This window comes from Buteo buteo, chromosome 11 (genome assembly GCF_964188355.1).
Source record: "Buteo buteo chromosome 11, bButBut1.hap1.1, whole genome shotgun sequence".
Taxonomy (NCBI): Eukaryota; Metazoa; Chordata; class Aves; order Accipitriformes; family Accipitridae; genus Buteo; species Buteo buteo.
Window position 1 is genome coordinate 5,256,908 of NC_134181.1, and position 22,493 is coordinate 5,279,400.

Sequence of the window (22,493 nt, forward strand, 5' to 3'; positions counted from 1 at the left end):
ATATTTCCAGCCTTATAAATACATATACATATATATATAAAAGAGAGAGAGATGCATGTATGTATTTTAAGTCTGGCTCTAGCTTCCTAGCCAGGGTAGAAACATTCTGCTGTATAAGAAATCTGTGCTTGAACTGCTCTTTCACAGAGATGCAAGTGTAGCAGTGAAATATTCATAATGCAAACCTATATTAATTCAAGCTTTCTTGGCTCTGACAGTCTCAAATGCAGATACATTTTCATGTGTAACTTCCTAAGCTGCAGAACTTTCCCACGTGGTCACATTTCTAAATTAAAAGCATTTCTTCTTTGAGAACAAAAGCAAGTTGGGATAGGTAGTAAGCATTTTTGTTGAAGAAAATGTCTACTTGCAGAATGTGATTGGTAAAGAGTTAGCAGACACCAGAAGTGGTTGTGCCTGTTACGCTAAGGTACCTATTAAAGCAAACAAAGCAAAGTGTACGTTGTTTGTGCTCACTGACAGCTCACAGTGTTAAGTTTAAGAAGTCCCTTGTCAGGTGAAGTTTTGTCCCTCCCTTTGACAGGCTGTTTATTTCTGTAATAACTGCTGATGTTGGAAACATGTAAGTATCTAATATCTTTCTTGCTGATGTTTCTTGTTTTGTTATTTTTATTCTGCTTAGTATTGGATCTTAAAATGTCCAGGACCAGAGTCCAACTGAAGTGAGCCATCCCATATCCTCCCTTTAGTAATGCATGAGCTGATTAAACTTTGATTCTTTGGGGAGGGGGGAGGATGTTCAGTGGTGCCATGGAGTTTGAACTGTGTTTCTTCTGTTATGTGTCTTGTTTTCTAATAAGACACTCCATTATACAATTCTACAGTCGCGGATGGCTGTCGTTGCCATTGGGCATTGAGTGTGTGTATAATGGGCAGCTGGGCTGGGATTCTGGGACTTAATCCAGCATTCAGACTTAAAAAGAAATTCTCTTGTCTTTCTGTTAATTGGAATACCATACTTCTAAATTGTATATGGAATTAGACAAGTCCTGGGTGGGGGGTTATATGGTTTTTTTCTGCTTCATTTCAACAACAGTCAACGACAAAAACTGCACAATAGCTTAGGCTCTCATTAAACTTTTCTGAGAGAGTGTTAATAAAGCATAGTGGTGGGTGAAGGATGTCAAACATCCAGTTTCTCTTCTGCATGTGAATCCAAGTTTCTCTGAGAGCTGATGCTTTAAGGACTCAGTTTTCTTTTCTTTTGTGTCTGGGAGAGCATCTGCCTGCTACATAATGCCTTGCTAATGGAACCCCAGCATGAGACCTCTGGGTTTGTTTGGGTTTGTTTGTTTTTACACCATTCTCACCTCAAACCTTTGAGACATTTTGGGTCTGGCGTTCACACCTCAATAACCTGCTCTCGTCAGCTTTTGGGGAGCTTCAGCTAAACTGTGAAACTGTTCCTCAGCTGTACGTGTTGACATTTCTTCGCGTGATCTGATGTTGCACAGTGAGGACCTGGTTATAATTGTCACATTGAGAGGAAAAATCCCACTCGGAGAGTAGTTATCAACAGATGGAGTCAGAGGGAGGGTTGAAGCTTTAGTCATTGGCAGCCCCGTAGATCTTTAGTAAGAACTGAACAGTAGAAGGGGGTATCTGAGTTGAGTCCCATCATTGCAGGCACAGTTAAAAATACCAATATGAGTCTGTAGACTTCTGCCCAAGAAACCCTTGCATACCGTAACCTGAGTAATTACCTGGGAGCAACAGCAGGAACATCTCTAGAGGAGGCAAAATCACCAGTCTGTTAATAGCTGTGCTCTAGAGAAGAGGCAGCAGCACCGGAAAACAACTAGTTCATTGCATAGAGAAATATGGTTTGGTGACCTGGGTGAATGCAGATGGGAATTTCTTTCAGCTAGAATGGAGGTGGTGAGTGTTTTAAAGCTCATAATGTTCCTTGGGGTCTCGGGAAACACCTCAGTTTGATCAGTCATTTAGAAAGGAGTAAAAAACCTTAATGGGACCTTAGTGTGAGAGAATAATATGAACACAAATTAGAGAACAAAAGTCCTTAGTTCCATTATTTATAGAAAAAAACTCTGTTCCCACCTCAGTAAGATCTTTCAAGCCTCCTGCTTGGCCCTTGGTTCCTTGTCCCTGTGCAGGTACACGTGCATCCCGGTCACCAGCTACCACCACAGCCGGTCGGCAGGGAAGAGCCGGCTCGCACCGTGGCCACCCCAGAGCTGTTGGCTGCTGAGCCCAGCAGAGGAGGTGACTACTGGGCCTCCTCTTCGGTGATCGTCCTCTTCCTCAGCCTACAAGCTCTTTGTCCAGGAACCTGTAGGAACTTACCGTCTCCAACACTGCTGTCAAATTTGTTCGATATTGGCCGGTTTGCTTCAAAATGTTTGTGGTGGGGAGGGTTGGCCAGCAGATCGATAGCATGATTGAACAGACCTCGTTTACCTTGCAAATGGTGTGTGCAGGAGTCATGCATTTGGGGTGGAGGTTGTATTTCCAGCAACTCTTTATGTTTTTATTTTCCTTTATTTATTTTCAGGTATACATTTACAGCATTTATGAGATTTATGGTCAGATGATGTCTCTGAGCAAAAAGACACACTATCAGTGAGAGGAATCAACATTTGCCCAATACTCAGGATTGGGGAGAAAAGGTGTTTTTCAGTGTTACTGCTATTTTTTTCAATGCATTTGAGAATGTTTCCCCTTTCTCAGTAGTTTCCTTGTTTGGGCTTTTTGAAAAAAAAAAAAGTAAAATTAAAAAAATGGGGAAACGTGATTGTGAAATAATTCTAAAGAAAGGGTTTCCTTCAGATTTGACTGGCTCCTTGATTTTTTCACTTTGATACAGATGAATGAACTCACTTGTGACACTAAAGCTCCTGTGCTAAGTGGTACTCATTCAGGACAGCCATATGGACTCCCATATCTGCTATATACAAAGAGGGCAATATTAAGGGTATAGTGGGATTAGCTTCATTGTTCTACCTTTGTTATACTTGCAATGCTAAAAATATAAAATTTCCACCCCTTTTGAGATACAAGTAAATCTAAGCCAGTTGTGACATTTAAGCACCATTCACCCTTTATAGGATGATTACTTATCAGAAGCAAAGCTTGTAGGTATCTCCTTAGAGCCCATCAGCCACAGTAATGGTGCAATATATACAACTTGCTTCACCAGAAAATAACGTACATACCAAAAATTACTTTGGGCAGTTTACTGCCGCAATGACAAAAGGGATGCACATGATGATAATTTTCATTTTGTACTATGTTTTGTCTAAGGATGACAGTGGGAGAATTATGCCTCCTAATGCTCCTTTCAAAGGTGACATTGTTTTACTTACATTAAAGGTAGAGAAATGAGATGAGCTGCAAGTGGTTAGATCTTGTGAAAAATGAAGTTCTAAATGTTCACTTCATTGTCTAAATGTTCATATGTGACTTTTCTCCCTATAATAACCATAGAAAATGTGTTGGCAGCATATCACAATTAATAATCCATACTCCTATTTATGTGCTATAGGCACTCCAAAATTTCCCAGACATATTTATTACCCAAGTTTATAACCAGATTCAAATCAGATCCTACATTTGTGCCAAAAATTGAACTGCAGTCATCTCACAGCAAATAATTCTACCTGACAGAAGAGTCTTAAATTCCTGATTTCTCCCAGAGCGAATTTCACTTTAATCTGGTATTAATGTACTTTTCCTTCAATCGCCTGCAAGAGAATCCCATAATCTTACAGTAGTGATTGTGCAGACAGTGGAAGGTACTGTACATATGTAGCATTATTGTAGGTTTTTCTTGTCATCTAGATTGTATAAAATCCTTTGACATTAATTGGGACAAGTTTTCTATCTAGGGTTACGTTGAATTTCTCTTTGAGTGTTTTTTCCACCTCTTCATCTTCGAGAGTTATGAATTCCACCAGATCCATATTTTCCTTGTAGTTGTATGTGGTCTCAGTGAGTGTCCACCCAATTAGCGCTCGAAAGCCATCAGTGGTCTGGAGGGTGCAGATGGACTTCTTTGTAAAGAGGGAGTCTGGAGATGTCTGAAGGTACGTGCACTGGAAACGGAACTCTTCCACTGTCCGTGGCTCCAGATTGAACATATAAACTTTCCGACACTCTTTTTTCTCCAGAAGATCAGAATTAGAGAAATTTTGATTGGGAATGTATTGTTTCCGTCTCATTTTCTCAAGGTACCAGATGGCATTTTTTTCCGTGAAGCGAAAGACACCGGGAGCCTGGGGCTGGTCTTTCCCCGACACAAGCTCCATCGGTTGCCACATCTGATAGGATACACCAAAGCCTCCATCAACAATATAGGCTTTGCCATCAATAACTACCTTTACAAGGAGGTGGGTCATGATGGTAGCATACGCGTTTTGATGTGGATTGAACACATACGCTCCCAGAAAGCTGGTGTCGTACCCCAGGTGTTTCAGGACCCAACCCAACAGCTGGTTGTTTTCCATGCACCAGCCACCCCTCTTCCTCCGCACGATTTTGTTATAAACGTGCTCGAACTCCAAAGTAATTTTCTCCCCGCAGTGGATGCTGAGGTTTTCGAAGGGAACAGCACGGATGTGGTGCTGGAATATATCGGTTAAGGTTTCCAAATCTTGTTTTTCAAGGGAACCTTTATAGCCAGTTCTTGCAAAATACTCTTCAAGGTTCATGTCACCTGTAAAGGAAGGAATTGCATTTGGGTTTTGTTTTGTTTCTTTACATCAATGATTTATGATGGTGTGAAAAACTGCCCAGGCTGCTGCTAGCAAAGATGCTTTAATCTACTGAACCTCATCAGAACAGTTTTTGAAGGTAACAAGTATTAATATCAAATGGTTCCCCGAGCAAAGAAGAGCAGTGCACGTGAGGGTTTGCTTTTTGTCTTAGAGTGATCCCTATGGCAAACAGCTGATGCAATTTCAGCTTGATATGCGGTGGCTGGGAAACGGGGATTTGCTCTATTTGCATTGTAACAGTGGGGTTAAGAAGAAATGTAAGATCACGCTAGGGAGTGTTCAGGAGCGTTCGTGAAAACCAGTCTAAATCCACTGTTCAGTGAAAGGAGTGTCGGTGGGGGAAGCAATGTCGTCTGCCAGTTGGAAGGAAGATAATTTGAGCCAGGATTCACATGTTCTTTTCATGAGTCTGCCACCGATCTACGTGACGGTAAATGAATTGCTCATGCGGTACACGTCCCTCTTTCGCCACTTAGAAAAAGTGAAAATGATACTCCCTGCACATTTTGTAAAGTGTCAAGTTTTATTCAGATAATTATGACTGAAAAAAACCTCTGACCTTTGCAAGAGTTGCAGACCACTGAGTCTCTTGTCTGCTCTGAGTGTTGCACAAACTCGTTTTGGTGTTGGAATAATGAATCTGAATGGAGGCGAGTGACCTAAAAGACAACGACCAGATCTCTACTCCCTGCTGTACCCCGCATCTTGCAGGGTGCCCTGAAAATGGACAGGGGCTGCTTTACATCTCTCTAGTCCTGGCCTTTCTCAAAACTTACTTTATTCCTTCCAGAGGAGGCATAACTGAGAATTACTGAAGCCTCCGGTAATGCATCCCTGGTCTGTCTGGCCGCCAACAGTGCCCACCTCCTGGCCTGCCTTGGCAGGACTTCTCATGAACAAGATTGCTGGATAAGGAACTACTTGACTTATTTTCTGCCTTCTAGTACCGTGGAAAGCCACGCACAGTCATCTGGCTTTCGCAATGGCCCATCACAGTCTGCTGGCCACCATTACGAGCTGGATGCTCATAGGTATCCCATAGATACTGTTTGTAAAATACACTGTAGATCGTCTGCTTGGGTATGGAGCTGGGCACAAAATGTTTTGAAGGCTTGAACCTTTGCAAAGAAAGCATTAAGGGTTTGAGCAGCCTAAGGTTACTACAAATATTTAGCTTCTTGACAACCCACAAAGCTACTCGGAAATCTTTTGTGCATACAGTAAGCTGAGGTTTAGACACTTAATATTAGCGACTCAGGAAGACTACTGCATTCAGATAAATTCAGTGGTGAACCGTTGAATGTTTACTGCAAACTAGAATTTCTCAAGATGATTTTCAGTGACAGATTCATGATGTGCATATGCATGGTATAGAAGCAGCTGTCCAAAGTGAATGGAGAGCCCCGTCAAAAACTGCGTGTTATCTTCTACGGAAAGAAATTTAACTTCCAGTGATATCTAAGTGTATTGTTGGAGGATATTCTCAATGTAATATTTGTTAAGTATAACATAAGACTTATGGGACTTTTGATTTGCAGAATCCAAGTCTATCTGATCCTACCTGCTCAAATTGTAAATGCTAAATAGATCACACCAGCATAAAGCTGGTTCTCGAGTTTCTATTATTTGTAGTTTCTCTCTGCAGCTCCATAATATGATTGATCAGCGTTAGATCTCGACTGTAGGAGATGAAAGCTACCGTTCTTTTGAATTGCGAGCAGATGAGATGAAAAGCTAGATACTGAACAGGTAGTTCCACAAATGTGGCTATGATTTATGCAGAGAAAAATATCAGCAGAAGAACTTTAAAGAACTATTTCTAAACACGCAAATGAAGGTGCTCATATAAAAATATTCTTTATCAGGACTATACACACTATCAGAAATTCCACTGTTAAAATACATTATCAGTCTACCTTTATCATAATACATCAGCACACGGACTTTCTGAGATATGCAAACCACAGTTTGTAATTTCTTTTTTTTTTTTTAAAGGACTGTAATTTTATTCCCATAAAGCAGAATCTATTGATTATTAGATTGCTCTTTTGCTTCCTTTACATTTGCTAAACCATGACAGCAATATATTTAAATAAAGTTAAAAATCTAACAGAATAACTTCCAACGCAAGGTTGTAGTTCTAAATTTTTATCTACTATTGTATCTAAACAAAAGCATCTCTCTCACAGTCAAGTGGATCTTCTCCTGAAGAGCTAAAGATAGAAGAATTGAAATTGCATTATCACTGTTTTGCCCTCTTTAAGAGCCCATATTTAGCAGGTGATATTTTAGCTCTATATCCGTACATTTTTATAACATCTTTCTTAAAGAGAATATTCCTTATGTTATTGCCATGACCTTTACCATCATAAAGAAACCAGGGGTTTTTTTTCTTGTTTGGAGGGGGTTTTTGAGAAAATAAACTTACCTCTTAAAAAAGCCTTATTTATTTATTGATGTATTCAGCTTCTGGGTTTTTATTACTGGGGCAGCAGTCAGTAAAGCCAGGAGTGGATACAAATTGTGAGGGCTGTCTTCCTCTCTAAGCTCCACTGGCCCTCACTCCTGAATCTTAAATGCCGAGAAAGGGCAGAGTCCACTCAAAATGAATGCACATTTTTGGACTTCACTGATCCATGAGCAAATTAAACTTTGTTTCTTCTCTATTAGTAGATGTTTATGTTTTCCCCTGGTTAAGACCAGACTGAACTTGTTTTCCATGTAAAATAATTACAGTAGAAAGTTGCAAACAGCTCTGTAACTTTTTTTAAATGAAATTATTGTTATCTTGCAAGCCAGCACTTTGCGATGGAGGATAGTCATCTGTTTCCTTGTGGGTACATCAAATTGCCAAGGTATTGCAGGCTGCGCGTTCCCGTGCTCCACAGAAGCACAAAATGACCTTTCTTTGCCCACAAAGGAACTTTTTCAATCTGTTTGAAGCTTCAACTGCAGCGGGTAGTTATTCTGGAGATGCCACACCTAACGAATACAATGACAAATATGTATTGGCACAATGTTGTGTGTGAGAACAAAGTAATGCATTTCCTCTCTAAAACTTGGCCTTCTGCATCTTCACTGTGTTGCAGGGCTGTTTATTACATTCTGTCCCTGTCGAGCATGTCTCCTCTTCATCTGACAGAGGTGGAAACTTGGAGGTCCCTTTCGAGAAGGCAAAGAGCCATTAGACTGCATCTGAGAAAGCACATGAGTTTTAAGCACTTCAGGTACCCCGTGAGTCTGTGGTTGACTAATACAGGGGTCAAAGTCTTTTCCTTGGGCGAGGACGGGTGCTCTCCTGTCGCCCTCCTTCCTGACACACCCTGTACAGCACCTGCCACGGGTATCATAAAGTGAAAAGGCTGTTGAGTTACGTGTAACGATGTGAAACCACACCAGTGGCGTGCCCCAACTTCCCAGCGTTTTCTTTCGCATCTGCAGTTTTACCTATTTAAGGTAGCTGTTGTGCAGAATACTGTTTGTAATTAATATGAAGAGTTTTGTCTATAATACTGTCACGTCCACTTGACATCACGGGAAGGTTAGGTCCCAGAAGTTTAGATTATAGTTTGCAAAGGTTGATCTAACTTTGATTGTTTCCATTTTTTAATACCAAAAGCCTGATTTTTAAGAACTGTTGAATTGTCTCAGCTTCTATTGATTTTGTTCGATTTCAAAGACACAGAAAAATCAGACTCAGAAAAATTGGACACTCAAAATTAGAGAGCTTTTGGGCTTTTTAAGTGCCCTTGCATAAATAGCTCACTTTAAGTCAATTTCTGGTAAGGAAATAGGACTCAAGTCTTTCAACTTATTTCATCATAAGCTAATCAGCACCTAACAGTGGCTTGTTTTGAGAAAGTCTTAACCTTTCTCTTTTTTTATGAGGTCTTTGAAAGCCAAATTCAGCTCAACTTTCTATTTCAGACTGTTAAAGGAAGTGAATAATTTTTCAAACTCTGTTGAGAAGGCTGGAAATAATACCTAAAAAGGTTAGAGGTCTTTTGTGTAAAATGGTAACACAGCTTCTCCTTCTGTATCATTTTGGTCTCCTTTGCCACAAAATATATCTGAAATAAAATCAGATCCAGAGAGGTGGAACAAAATGTTATGGAGTCAAAAAGCAATTTCCATATGAGCAAATTAGAGGTAGTAAGATGTCTCAGTTTCTAAAGAAGGAGAAGCTCAAGAAAAAATATGCAATTGATATGTGCATTTAATTGGCAATGTACCTGAATTTACCAAGCTTAGTTCATCTGACTAGCTCAGCTTTAGAATCAGATTAATGTTATTAATGTTAATTGTAGAACTTTTTATATTGCATATTTAAAGACCATCTAGCACAGCGTTAGAATTAGATTGTATCCACTAAATTAGGTGGCAAGCCACGAACGTTTACTGGTACAAGTTTGTTCTCCAGCACTATATTGAATTTGTCTTTCAGTGTTTTCTCAACCTCTTCATCTGTAAGAGTTGTGATCTGCACCAGGTCCATGTCCTCCATGTAGTTATACTTCATCTCAGTGAAGGTCCATCCAACTAAGGCATAAAGCCCTTCAGTGGTTTGGAGAGTGCAGATCGACTTCTTCCTAAGTATGTTATCTGGAGACACTTGTAGGTATGCGTTTAGCTCCTGGAAGTCATTTATATGTCGCGGCTTGAGAGTGAATGTATATATTTTTCTGATATTCCCCAGTTCTGGAGTATCAGTGAAAGGGACACTTTGCTGCTCGGGAATATAATGCTTCCTTTTCACTTTCTCAAAGTACCAGGTGCCGTTGTCTTCCATGAAGCGGAAGATGCCAGGGGTCTGGGCTTGATCCTTCCCAGAAATCAACATCAATGGCTGCCACGCCTGGTAGGCACCGCCAAAAGCCGCATCTACTATGTAGGAATTTCCCTTGATCACCACCTTCAGTAGGATATGATTTATCTCAGAAGTGTATGTCTTCGTGGCAGGTTCATAACTGTTTCCTCCAAGAATACAGATGTCGTACCCTAATTCTTGCAAGGCCCAAAACAGAAGGTAGTTGCTTTCCAGGCACCATCCACCACGTTTCTTTCTCACAATCTTATTGTAAATAGATTGTAAATCCAGTTCGATGGTCTCCCCACAATGCATGCTGAGGTTTTCAAAAGGAATTGCCTGGATGTGATGCTGGAAGATGACTGTTAAGGTTTGTAAGTCTGCATCCTGATGGGACTCATGGTAAGAAATTCTTGCTAAATAGTCTTGAATGTTCATTTTGCCTGTGTGAGCAGAAAAATAGCCAGTTACTGTTGTGCGGCTCTCAAGGGGTTTACTCCTATTTCTGTAGCACAGGTTAACCAGCCTGCAAATGTAGCCTAGGCCATTTCATTGAGGATTTGAAAGAAACCTGTGCCCTTGATAGGAGATGAATGCAGGCTAGACCTGCCTGTGTCATCTCAATTTCTTAAAAAAGAGACGAGGATAGGAGCAGGTGACAGTAATGCTTTCTCTCTCTCAGATGTTGCCTTCAAGCCAGGTGGATGTCTTTCCTATGGGAAGACACGGCACATGGCACAACAGAGTCTCTGGCCCTGGATGAGGGTCCCACATGACAAAAAATTTATAAAACTGACAAACAGGTTTGCAGAAAAGCTGCTACACCATACCGGCATAAAATTCAAAGCAATTTCTTACTGTTTCTTTTACCGTAACAGGTAAGCAATTCTTTATTTATCCCACGGGTAATTTAACTGGAAGGTTTTACATTCATGGCTTTAGTTAACTGGGATTAACATCTCAGTGTGCCACCATTTTAGACAAGCATCTATGTGAAGTAGATTGTTGTTTTCTTAATCACTTTAGTTTCCCTGTGGAGTTCAGACAGAGCTTTGACCCTGGCTGTTAAAAGGAAGGAACTTAATTTTTCTAACCTAAGGGTCAGAGAAATTTATAATTACTAAGGATACATTCACGGCATATTCAGCGGCTTTTGGTTTCTTTTACCATCTTTTACAAAACAAAGGCCTTAGTTTCAGCTCAAATTATTGGATCTATTTTGTGTGTTCATGTCTCTGATCCCTTTTCCTTTCATTAGCTGAAAGAGACCACCATTGGTACTGGCTGCGTGGCCAAGATGCAAAAGGTTCCCTGTAACACTTCTAATCCACTGACTCATCTGGTATCTGCAAGGATTTCTTTTGCTTTTAATTTAGATTTAATTTGGCTTTTTTCCAAGGATGTTTGTTTTCCAGAACAATTCACAATCTGCTAAGGACTGTATTAATTTCCAAAAGGTCTCAGGTTTTCTTGCTCCTTGAAATCAGTCGCACGTTCCCTGGGAGGATTTTCCAAAAATCATTTGTTGTAGATGAGACGGGAGAGATTACCTTCCCGTGACTATTCTCAGCTTTGGTCCAACTGCTCCCCTAGAAGCAGCCAGCAGTTTGACCCGATATCCATGCCAGCACTCAAGTGAATGCTGGGAGCTTTTGAAAATCCCACCTAAAATATGTAGGTGGAAATAGCCCCACCCCAGCAGGTGAGCACATCAGATGACCCAATCTCTAGACTTTAACCCCAGTTTTGATGCCAGCAGCACAACTCACTTGACTTAGTTGTGTTGCTCCTGATCTGCACTGGTACCAGGATTCAGACTGGCTGATGCAAAAACACAGGAAAATGTAATAAAATAGAGGACTATCCCAATAAGGGAATAAGAAATAAACATTTTCACTTCAAAAGGACCCAAAGAGGCTACATGAAAAAACAGTAATGTGTCTTTGATACTGCATTTTATGGGTTTTTTCCATCCCTTTTTTAGGACAAGGGCATTCATCTCTGGCAGGATCTCCTTGGAAACGCTGGTTGTAGAAAGCCATTCCCTCCCCAACAGACAGCACACGTGTACACTGGCAAGCTCATCCTGTGGTCCTCTGCCTCATTTTAATTTCTATTCCCACTTTTAGCCATTTTGCATAGCCAGATCGAAGCAGCACCTTTTCCCTGTGATGGTGTCAAGCTGAATCTCTGTGACCAGGAGAGGCCCAAGCGAGTCCATTAATTAGCCTGGTGGATCTGATATGCTTGAAATTTGCTTTCAAGGAAAAAAACAATCATTCCCTGCTCTGGGTCAGCAGCAGAAGACCTGATGCCCTCCCTATAACCTGTCTCCTGGGTCTGGGTGTCCCCATCGCCCCAGGAAGACTACAGCATATACCCAGCTCCCCTCTTCCAGCCATGAGCAACCTCCCCATCGAGAGCTTCCATGGGATGCTGGCAAGGAGGCTTCAGGAAAACATGTTTTTGGAAATTCGCAGCCCGTGCCTCAGTTTCCCCAGCTGCGCGTTCCCTGCCCTCATCAATTTAAAGTCTGTATAGTAAAGACAGCCTCGTGGTGGCTGACAAAACGGGCTCTGATCTCAATGAATACTTAGAGAGGCTTAAGTATAATAAAGCTGTGGTACAAAATCACCGGCCTTAGGGAGCGTTCATGTAAACCGGTGTTTACTCCCTCGCCTTCCCAGAGGCAGCTTTGCTTCTTGGCCCAACCATTCCCACCATGCTAGCGATGGGGCTGCAGCAGCAAGCAAGCCCTCACCCCAGGGGACAGTTTGCATTCTAAAACTGAGTTGCCAAGTATCTCAAGCCTCAGTCGGGACCTCAGCCTTGTTTACTTTTGCTCCTGCGGCAGCCGAGCTTCATTCAGCGTTTGTGCAGCTTGGTGGGTAGTTGTCGTGGTTTAACCCCAGGCAGCAACTAGGCACCACACAGCCGCTCGCTCACTGCCCCCCATCCAGTGGGATGGGGGATAGAATTGGAAGAGAAAAGGTAAAACTCATGGGTTGAGGTCAGAACAGTTTAGTAGAACAGAAAGGAAGAAGTTAATAATGATAGTAGTAACAATAATAAAATGGCAATAATAATAAAAGGATTGGAATATACAAAACAAGTGATACACAATGCAATTGCTCACCACTCACTGACCGATGCCCAGTTAGCTCCCGAGCAGCGATCCCCCCAGACCAACTCCCCCGCAATAATATACTGGGCATGATGTCACATGGTCTGGAATATCCCCTTGGCCAGTTTGGGTCAGCTGCCCTGGCTGTGTCCCCTCCCAACTCCTTGTGCCCCTCCAGCCTTCTTGCTGGCTGGGCATGAGAAGCTGAAAAATCCTTGACTTGGTATAAACACTACTTGGCAACAACTGAAAACATCAGTCTGTTGTCAACATTCTTCTCATACTGAATCCAAGACATAACAGTATACCAGCTACTAGAAAGAAGATTAACTCTATCCCAGCTGAAACGAGGACAGTGGTGAAATTCAGACGTTGGTTCTGCCTGTCTGCAAGCATCCCTGGGGATCACTGTGTCCTTTCATAATTAGGCTGAATATTAGGAACCGTTCTTCTCTGCTAAAATTCATGAGAGGCTTCCAAGGTTGGATCCTCTTGCACGTGCCTACACCATTTGTTTGATTTTAAGCTACACTGCGAGGCAGTAGCTGGGGTTTTTATACACTCTGGCTCAGCATAAAAGGGTTAGTTTAAATCTCGAGCGCTTGATCTTTGTACTTGGACAACGTCCTTGCAATGCAACGTGTGCTGTCGGCCCCAGGGTCGCTGTAATTTATACTTTGCTAATATGCCTGCAGTGCTAAGCACATGGTATGCGGACCCACAGGGGTGGGCTTTTCCAAACAGGCTGACCCGCAGCTGCAGGATGAATTTAAAGGTCAGACACTTGGGTGCTTGCTTACCTCTCAGCCAGCGAGCTCAGGCTTTCCACCCTAGTTTGCTCCGAAGTTCCCAGCAAGCGTTGTACTGGGAACTGCTGCTCTTAAAGGTCCAGGCTGCCTTTACTGCCTGGCAGGGACAGCGTTATCCTCCAGCAGAACAGGAAAAGAGGGGAGAGAATTTCTTTTTTTTATAATATTTTATATTCTGTTGGTTTTATTGGTTTATTTGTACTGACATATGCGTAGAAAGCCCTGTCACGCAATTCGTTGTGTTAGGTGCTGTACAGAGAGCCTGAAAGAGATCCAGTCCTCAAATTTCTTACCATATTGAGTAGATTTTAACCTCCTGCGTTACTGATTGAGAACTGAAGCCCTCCAGGAGTGCAAAGGAGAAATACGGTATGGGTATCTCGAGCAACTTTTGTAAGTGGTTATAACCCCATCCTCAACCCCGCAGGTCACCCAGGTGCTTCAGTCTCTGGGGCACCTTCACGGCTGCACCCATGCTGAAGCAGCAAAGCAATAGTGCAAATTTTGATACAGATTTTACATTCTTGACACTCGTGTGGCCTGGATCCCTGTAGGAAGTGACTTATGGTAGATAGTAATCCAAGCCAAGAAGCCACTGATTTATTGGGGGGAGATGACAACTGTTGAATGAATCACATCGCACTGAGCTATTCTTTGTGGCTGATACCAGACCCCCAAAGCAACAAGGTCAGATTTGCCAAGTCATTTAGCTGTTTAAATCCCCTTAGGTTCAAAGAGGAGCCCTGTCCTTTGGCAACGAGTTTGCTGCTCCCAGAGAGCACTGCGCTCCCCGAGCCTGCTATGCCTTTAAGGATTTGCCTCCAAAGTTAGTGATAAGGAAAAAGCAAACTAGTGCAAACTGAGATGAAGAGACTCTTTTTTTTTTCCCCCTTCTAACAGAGAGCTTCATTCGATTGCTCAGCAATAAAATCTGCTTTCGTGGGTGGGCTGAGCAGGAGGTCCAGAAGTGCTGAGCTGTGCCACAAAGCAGGCAGCAGCCGGAGCGGCGGACGGGGCACACGCTCGAGGAGATGAGTAAAGCTGAAAGGAAAGTGGTTTTTCCTATTATTGTTTGCCCTTCACATGCTGAATCTGTGGAGCAATGGACATAATGCCCTACTCGTCCCCTGAGCCTATGAAACAGCCCAAAGCACAAGAAACATCCAGGCTCGGGGAGAGGAACGGGTGCAGACTTTTCTAGGTGTTTCCCATGTCTGTTCCCACAACTGATGGAGCTTCTTGGCTCTGCATGGACCTTGTCCTGCCCCACACCTCTGCGAGACCTGGCTGGGCTTTTACCTCCATCCCGATGCTTTGCCCCAGCTGCCAGGCTGCTGCAAGGATAAAGCCACCGAGTTTTGCTCCTTTAGCTCTTCCACTAACGCGGGGACCAAAGAAGGATACAGCTTGCAAACAAGCCAGATCCTGGGACAGTTTCTTCTGACAATCTGTGTTGCAAGCTGCTGGTCCATGCTGGAAGAAGCCCCTTTTCCTTCTGCAATCCACTACAGGGTCAGTGATTAACATTTCATTTCCCTATGGGATGGGGGAGCCCCATGCGCTATAAGGGACTATTACACACATGCAGCCAAGCGCATATGGATGCATTTGACTCTGGGAAGATGGGCATTTGGGGAACTCAGTGTCTTTATGAAATATGTTGTGAATGTGCAGAATAGCTTTTCTTAACTGCTAGTTATAGAAAGCTGCACATATCACATAACAAATAAAAAGGGGTCAGTGAGTTACTATATTTTTAAAAGCATTAGCTGCAAAATACTAGCACATACAAATAATCAAGACAACTGCAGTGATTAATGAAATGTTTTACTTTGGGGATACACTTTGTAATTGGGGGGGAAACCAGCTGAATAGTTTTACTTCACAATTCTTGATTTTTTTATTTAATTGTTATTCACTTATATAATTTACTTAATTGTGAGTGCATAGTTGTAATGCTTCCAAGATTTGTACATAAAGGAACATCAAGCATCTTCTCAGAGGGCAAACTGATCACATTTGAGTAATTTCTCATACTAAGGATCTTAGCCTTTAGGTATCTGATTAAGATTCATCGTTTCTCCTTATATCAATATAATTAGTATCACTGCAAACACATCCTCAGCAGAACAGAAATGTTTCAGAAAAATGATTCTGCGCATGTATTTGAGTTCAGCCACAATAATTAATGTGCAGTAACACTCAGAGTAGAGTCTTACGAGAGGAGCATGTATTCCCAGCAGTCTGCTGCTGGGTGGTAGCAAACAAAATGCACAGGAGATGCTTTCAGTTCAAAGAAATCCTGCTTTTTGATTATGGCCCTGAGAGAACAGGAGTCATGTAAACTCTGGACCAAGACAGAATTGTCTACTAATATTTCTCATCATCAGTTTTAGGCCATAAATAGCCCATCCATAAGTATTCTCACGGGCTGGCACAGGCATGGGACTGTCCGACTGTCGCACGGGAGGGTGTTGTGAATGCAAGAGCAAAAAGGACAGGCTTATGGCTTAACTGGAGCAAACTCAGCGATGGATGTCTTTGTTTTTCTGGCTATTAAAGTCCAAAAATAATATGGAATTCATTTAAGAGGTGGGTACGATTTTCCCCGGGTGGCAGCACAAAGTAATAGAGACATACAGCTCCATCGCTCTACCCTGCTACTCTGGGTGTATTTAGAAAAGCTTTTAAGAGATGAAAGGAGTAGGGAATGGGCAGAGTCTGCTTCCAGCTAAGCACAAAGAGAAGGGTAGTGATTTGATTGAGCTAGGAAGAAATTATTTGTACCCAAACCAAAGAGAGATGCAGAGGCAGTTGTGAAAATCAATTTCTTTTTCCAGATTCATACTAATATGTTCTGCCTTACACTGGTATAGACGGCAAGAGAAAGCTTAACCTTTAGGTGTTTGTCAGAAATAGGGGGAAGGATTGCATGTAATGCCACTGGATTAAATTATATATAATTCAGGCAAAGAGTTCAGATGGATGTGGCCTGCTTCTATTGATGGGTACAAGTTTGTTGTCTAGTGTTATACTGAATTTCTCTTTCAGTGTTTTCTCTATTTCTTCATCTGCAAGGATTCTGATTTCCACCAGATCCATATTATCCTTATAATTGTACTTCATCTCGGTGAATTTCCACCCCACCAGAGCCCGGATGCCGTTGGTGGTCTGCAGGCTGCAGATAGACTTGGACACGAAGAGCGAGGCCTCCTTCGTCTGCAGACGGGTGTTGCAGGCTCGGAACTCTTCGATGTCCCGTGGCTGAAGGGTAAAGAGATAAACTGGACGGCAACCTTCTTCTTCCAAGTTATGGGAAGCGGAGACGCTTTGGTCAGGAGCGTACTGCTTCCTTTTCACCTTCTCGAGGTACCAGACCCCGCTCTTCTCCAGGAAGCGAAAGACCCCGGGAGCCTGCGGCTGGTCCGTCCCAGAAATCAGCTCCATCGGCTGCCACATCTGGTAGGCCATCCCAAAGGCACCATCCACGATGTAGGATTTGTCACCAAGCACCACTTTCAGCAGCAGATGATCCATTTCGGGTGCATACATGTCATACTCTGGGACATAAACTTTTGCTCCCAGAAGGGTGACATCGTAGCCAACAGTTTTCAGGGCCCAAGATAAAAGTTGGTTGTTTTCCATGCACCAGCCCCCGCGTTTCTTCCTCACTATCTTGTTGTAAGCCGCTTCCAGGTCTAGCTCAACGCATTCCCCGCAGTGGATGCTGAGATTTTCGAAAGGGACTGCTCGGATGTGGTGCTGCAATATATCCGTCAAGGTAGCCAGGTCCAGCCTATCGTAGGAGCCCTGGTAAGAAGTTCTGGCAAAATATTCCTTGATGTCCATGCCGCCTCTGAGAGAAGGGTGGAAAAAAATAATAGATTGTGTAAGAAGTGACGGAAGGATCTTCCCCATCCCTTATAACAGGGTGCTCATCAGTATGGGCAGCCTGCTCAGAAGAGGAGCAGGATTTGACTAACGGCCCTACCAAAGGCAGCTGAGCGTGAGTATTAGCACCAAGGGAAGCCAATGGGACACTGCTGATGAGCACAAATGTTATTTTTAATTGTTTCTTTACAGCTGTGATGAGAGGCTCCAGCCGTGCTAAGCACATTTCAGTAGAGAGTTCCTGCCCGGCAAAGCTACAAATCTCCATAGGAAGGCAGAAAAACAGTACCAGCACTGTTTCCCTGTTAGAAATTATAGGAACTGAGACTCTCCAGATCTGAACCACATTACTTGCGGTTTGACTCAGCAAAGCGGAAGCAGAAAACAAACCTCCCACTCTTGCGGAGCAATCCAGAGCCTCCTCTGAAACCAATTCTGAAATAAATATGCCCTGCCGTGGTATTTCCTCTATTATTTAGGCAGCCTGGCACAAGCTGGCCTCACCTGCTCCTGCTCTCCATGCTGGCAGTAGCAGATGTGACCTGGAGCGCAGAAAGATTTTTTTTTTAAGGGCAGAAAAGGCCGTGGGAGTTTTTTTGCTGCAGCTGCTGTGAGCCGCCTCCCCGCAGCACAGCTTAGCTTTCCAGCTCTGCTGATCACAGCCCTACGCCAGCAGCAGGAGAAAACTAAAGTTTGGGCCAAAACTACAAGTTTCAGGAGATTTCACATTCTCTGGCAGCATTTTGGGGGATGCATTTGCTTCTTCAACTTAGTCTCCCCAGCAGCGGGTGGCTACCCGTGAGTAAGGGACCGGGTATCACCCCCCGTCCACGGCAGAAGGGCTCAGCCGGAGGCTGCGTTTCACAAACACTGGGGTGGAAAGCAGCTCGAGCCCTCGCAGCCCTTGATGGTAAGGAAACAAGAAAGGGATTTTGATGTAGCCAAGTACTTTTGTTATTCCTGCGCAGGCACTGCGGAATTTCAGACATCTCTGAGTACGGAGCAATGTTGCTCAGATTGCTGACCCGAGAGGTCCCAAAATGTTCTCAAGTTCCTGTATATGATTCTTAAGGTAAAATCATAAGCAAAGTCCTAACTGTTCCTACAGGGTTAAATTCTCAATTTGATGAAAAACAGCACAGCCCAAATTGTATGGGAACTTTGGAAAGATACTTTCAGTATATAAACAAAGGAATGAAAATGAAAAATTTCCATCTGGCACAATATCCTGGCAGAAGCAGAGGGTGACCCAGTGTGGTGGTTTAACCCCCGCTAGCAACTAAGCACCACGCAGCCGCTCTATCACTCCCCCTCCTCCACTGGACATGGGAGAGAAAATATAACAAAAGGCTCGTGGGTCGAGATAAGGACAAGGAGAGATCACTCAACCAATTACCGTCGCGGGCAAAACAGACTCGACTTGGGGAAAACTAACTTACTTTATTACCAATCAGACCAGAGCAGGGTAATGAGAAATAAAACCAAATCTTAAAACACCTTCCCTCCACCCCTCCCTTCCTCTTGGGTTTAACTTTACTCCTGATTTTCTCTCCCTCTTCCCCCCACAGCGGCGCAGGGGGATGGGGAATGGGGGTTGGGGTCAGTTCATCACACGTTGTCTCTGCCGCTCCTTCCTCCTCAGGGGAGGACTCCTCACATTCTTCCCCTGATCCAGCGTGGGGTCCCTCCCGTGGGAGACAGTCCTCCGTGAACTTCTCCAGCGTGAGTCCTTTCTGCGAGCTGCAGTCATTCAGGAACAGACCGCTCCAGCACAGGTTTCCCATGGAGTCACGGCCATCTTTGGGGGCATCCAACTGCTCCGGCGTGGGTCCCTTCCACGGGCTGCAGTCCTTCAGGAGCACACTGCTCCAGCGTGGGTCCTCCGTGGGGTCACAAGTCCTGCCAGAAAACCTGCTCCCGCGTGGGCTCCTGTCTCCAGAGGGCTGCAGGTACTGCCGAGTGCCAGCTCCAGCGTGGGCTTCCCACGGGGTCACAGCCTCCTTCGGGCACCCACCCGCTCCACTGTGGGGTCCTCCCCGGGCTGCAGGTGGAGATCTGCTCCACCGTGGACCTCCATGGTCTACAGGGGAATCTCTGCTCCGGCACCTGGAGCACCTCCTCCTCCCCTTCTTCACCGACCTGGGGGTCTGCAAAGTTGTTTCTCTTACATCTTCTCACTCCTCTCTCTGGCTGCGGTTTCTGTGCCCCAGCAACTTTTTTTCCATCTTAAATCTGTTCTTCCAGAGGCGCTACCACCGTCACTGATGGGCTCAGCCTTGGCCAGCGGTGGGTCCGTCTTGGAGCCGGCTGGCATTGGCTCTGTCAGACATAGGAGAAGCTTCTAGCAGTTTCTTGCAGAAGCCACTCCTGTAACACACCCCACCCACCCCCCCAAAAAAACCTTGCCACACAAGCCCAATACACCCGGGTTGGCTACCCACATTTCCTAGGTTAGAAGCGTAACAGAAATCTGTAACTATTGCATCATGGCCACTGCCACATCTCTGACATCCAGCAAGCAAGCCTGAATGATCCACCATCAGGTTAAGACCATCTGATGATTATTTGGGAGATTCTATTTGTTCAGCTTTCGGCTCATTCCCAAACTTTTCCCCAAAGCCCCAGAACTACAACTCTATTCATTTTTGAAAACTTGGCAGAAACATAGTTCTTGCCATGTGAACTTTAAACCGGCGTCACCAGCTGTTTTTCCCTTTCTTTCTCCCTTTCTTTCACTTTATCACAGCAGCCAAAACACTCACAGTAACTTTTACTTAAAGGGAAAACCTTGGTGTGGGGTTTTCCTGTCTGTCTGTCCATCTCTTGTGGGAGTTTATAAGGCTCTTTCAAGTGTGGTATCTGAAATAAGTCAGACAGCACGAATGCCCCATCTGCTTGAGATTGCTGAGTAAATAAACCAGTGTATCTATTACACCGAGCAGCTGAGCATTCATTCCCCGCTCTGTCATTACACCATTTTTTTGCCGTGTTTTGTGTTCAAAGAGATTTAACTTCCTGGTTAGGGTGCGCTCTGCTACCAAGATTCAGGGTTTAAAAAAAAAAAAGGCTTACCTGGAAAATCAGTTCAACCACCAGTGTTTCTCGGTGTCTTGGGGGGGGTGTGTTTAGGCTAAAGCCAGTGGTGTGGCTGGCTGGCTCTCCTTCACCTAGCACAGACAGGGCTCGAGGGCTGCTCTCCAGCTCCTTTTCAGGGGAACGTCTTTTCTCTTGACTTGCTTTCACCCGAGTCTGTCAGATTGCAAAAGCTGGAAGAAAAAAAAAAAAAAAAAAAAACACACAAATAAACCAGAAGGGTGGAGCACGAGAGCTGTAGTGAGCAAGCAAAATCAACAGTACTGCTTCAACACACATGCAAAACCTGGTCGTTATTAGAGCAGAGGCTGCTTCTCATTTGCATTTGTTTCGTGCTTTTTGCAATGGCTAGCTTGGGCTCTGACAAAAAGGATATTCTTTTGTTTCAGTAGCTAGCTGAATGCACTCGGGTATATATATATATATTTATTTTTCCTAGGTATTAGGTAAGTATTTGTTTGGAAATGTGTGGAAGAAGTCTTGCATGCATTCAATCTGAGAAGGTTTTTGCACTGTTTCTGAAAAGCACCAAGATTTTGGCACAGTTATTTGCACCTGCAGCCCCTTGCCACAATCAGCGCACACAAGAACTTCAGTGCTGCCTTTGCTCAATTTGCTCTCTCTGATTTACGTGCTTTTTTTTAATTACAGTAAATTTCATAGAATGTAAGAAAGCACTGGGACAGCAGTGTGTCTTCTTTGGTCTTTGCCCACAAGTAGCACCTGAGGATGTTTTGGTGGTGAAGATGCTATTGGCAAAGTGGTGACTATGGAGTGCTAACACATAGGGAGCTCCATCCTTCCAGTGTGTTTCATACTGCTTTTGTATATACAAATTTTGCTTGCATTTTGCCAAGCTAAGTCTTATTAATTCTCTCATATATACAGCTGGATTCTTTCCTGCTTGTTCCCCAAGAGTAGTTCCAGTCCTTCACATTTAGTGTCAACCGCAAGATTCATTTGAACACTGATTTATTGGAATAATTAGCAAAGACAATAAATCAGACCAGACAGAGATGTCTGTGGTAACCCATTACACAGCTCCACTCCCGTATCAAAATTTGGCTCTTTATCATCCCATCAGTGGCCAATGTTTGACCCCACAAGTGAGAACCGATGCCCAAGCCAAGAGGCGCTGAAGGGAATGGCTTACCTGTCCTCATCAGGCTTCTCTGGGCAGAGCCAATTTGGTACAAAGAGAAAGCTCATATTCCTGGGTGAATCTTGCTCTATGTGGAATAATCCCTTCTCTTCCCACAGGGAAGCTGTGTTGTCTTTTTGACAAAGAGAAGCCAAAAGCTGAGCAGGCAGACCTACAGTCCTGGTGGGAACTGTACTGAAAAGAAGCCCAAGGACCCGTCGCTGTGGGATGTGTGAGCAGACCCAGCCCTGCTCCTTGCCCAGAGTCAATTGGAACCAGAGATGGTGCCAGAAGTGGGCACTTGCCGTGCTCCCTGGGGCTAACATGTGAAGTTGTTGGGCATCTGTTCCAGCTAACTTTGGGGTCCCGTTAAGACACAAGTGTTTTCTAACCAAGTAGGAGCAAAACCCATTTCTCCTGGTCCTTTGATACTCAGCTTTTCTCAACTCCTCTCCCTATAACGTAGCTCTGATATTGAACATTTTCTTCCTGTGTCTTTCAAACTCTCATCCCAACTCACTATCCTATGCCATCATTCCTGCTTCACTCCTTTTTCTTCCCATCCTGCACATTTTCCTCCTCAAGCCATTAAAACCATGAGGTGTCATTCTCCCGAGGTGTGCCCAAGGCCATCAGAGGGCAAAGCTCACTCAATGAGCACTAGAGGTAAGAAAAGGCTGATCTTGATCCAGGAGCCTTGCCAGAGTCCGTTTGCATTTCAGCTTTGTGCCAGATCATTGAGGCTAATTTCAGGTTTGGTGGGGCAATAAACTGCAATCACGGCTGCTGGGTACTGCGGCCATGACGTGCCTGCATCCGTCCCAAAAGATAACGAAGGGCAAAGCCCAACTTGGGCTGGCTGGCTTGCGGGAAG

General features: G+C 43.9%; 3 protein-coding genes across 7 annotated transcripts; all 3 read right to left on the reverse strand.

Annotated features, from left to right (window-relative positions):
- Positions 1-2,393: 2,393 nt before the first annotated feature.
- Positions 2,394-20,534, reverse strand: LOC142036603 (arylamine N-acetyltransferase, pineal gland isozyme NAT-10). 2 transcript variants are annotated; one of them, XM_075039944.1, is made up of 2 exons: positions 20,458-20,534; positions 2,394-4,693 (listed from the first exon to the last, which is right to left on the reverse strand). In XM_075039944.1, the coding sequence occupies exon 2, from the start codon at positions 4,686-4,688 to the stop codon at positions 3,816-3,818; it is 873 nt and encodes a 290-aa protein (XP_074896045.1). In that variant the 5' UTR covers positions 4,689-4,693; positions 20,458-20,534; the 3' UTR covers positions 2,394-3,815. The 2 variants fall into 2 exon arrangements, with proteins under 2 accessions (XP_074896045.1, XP_074896044.1); XM_075039943.1 differs by lacking the exon at positions 20,458-20,534 and adding an exon at positions 7,183-7,414.
- Positions 9,087-20,544, reverse strand: LOC142036602 (arylamine N-acetyltransferase, liver isozyme-like). Of its 2 annotated transcripts, none has more exons than XM_075039940.1 (2): positions 20,458-20,544; positions 9,087-10,004 (listed from the first exon to the last, which is right to left on the reverse strand). In XM_075039940.1, exon 2 carries the CDS (start codon positions 9,997-9,999, stop codon positions 9,109-9,111), a length of 891 nt encoding a protein of 296 aa, XP_074896041.1. In that variant the 5' UTR covers positions 10,000-10,004; positions 20,458-20,544; the 3' UTR covers positions 9,087-9,108. The 2 variants fall into 2 exon arrangements, with proteins under 2 accessions (XP_074896041.1, XP_074896043.1); XM_075039942.1 differs by lacking the exon at positions 20,458-20,544 and adding an exon at positions 13,486-13,531.
- On the reverse strand, positions 16,457-20,646 carry LOC142036601 (arylamine N-acetyltransferase, pineal gland isozyme NAT-3-like). 3 transcript variants are annotated; one of them, XM_075039938.1, is made up of 3 exons: positions 20,458-20,646; positions 19,043-19,704; positions 16,457-17,350 (listed from the first exon to the last, which is right to left on the reverse strand). In XM_075039938.1, exon 3 carries the CDS (start codon positions 17,341-17,343, stop codon positions 16,459-16,461), a length of 885 nt encoding a protein of 294 aa, XP_074896039.1. In that variant the 5' UTR covers positions 17,344-17,350; positions 19,043-19,704; positions 20,458-20,646; the 3' UTR covers positions 16,457-16,458. The 3 variants fall into 3 exon arrangements, with proteins under 3 accessions (XP_074896039.1, XP_074896038.1, XP_074896040.1); XM_075039937.1 differs by lacking the exon at positions 19,043-19,704 and having other exon boundaries at positions 20,458-20,643; XM_075039939.1 differs by lacking the exons at positions 19,043-19,704; positions 20,458-20,646 and adding an exon at positions 18,918-18,928.
- Between the last annotated feature and the right edge of the window lie 1,847 nt (positions 20,647-22,493).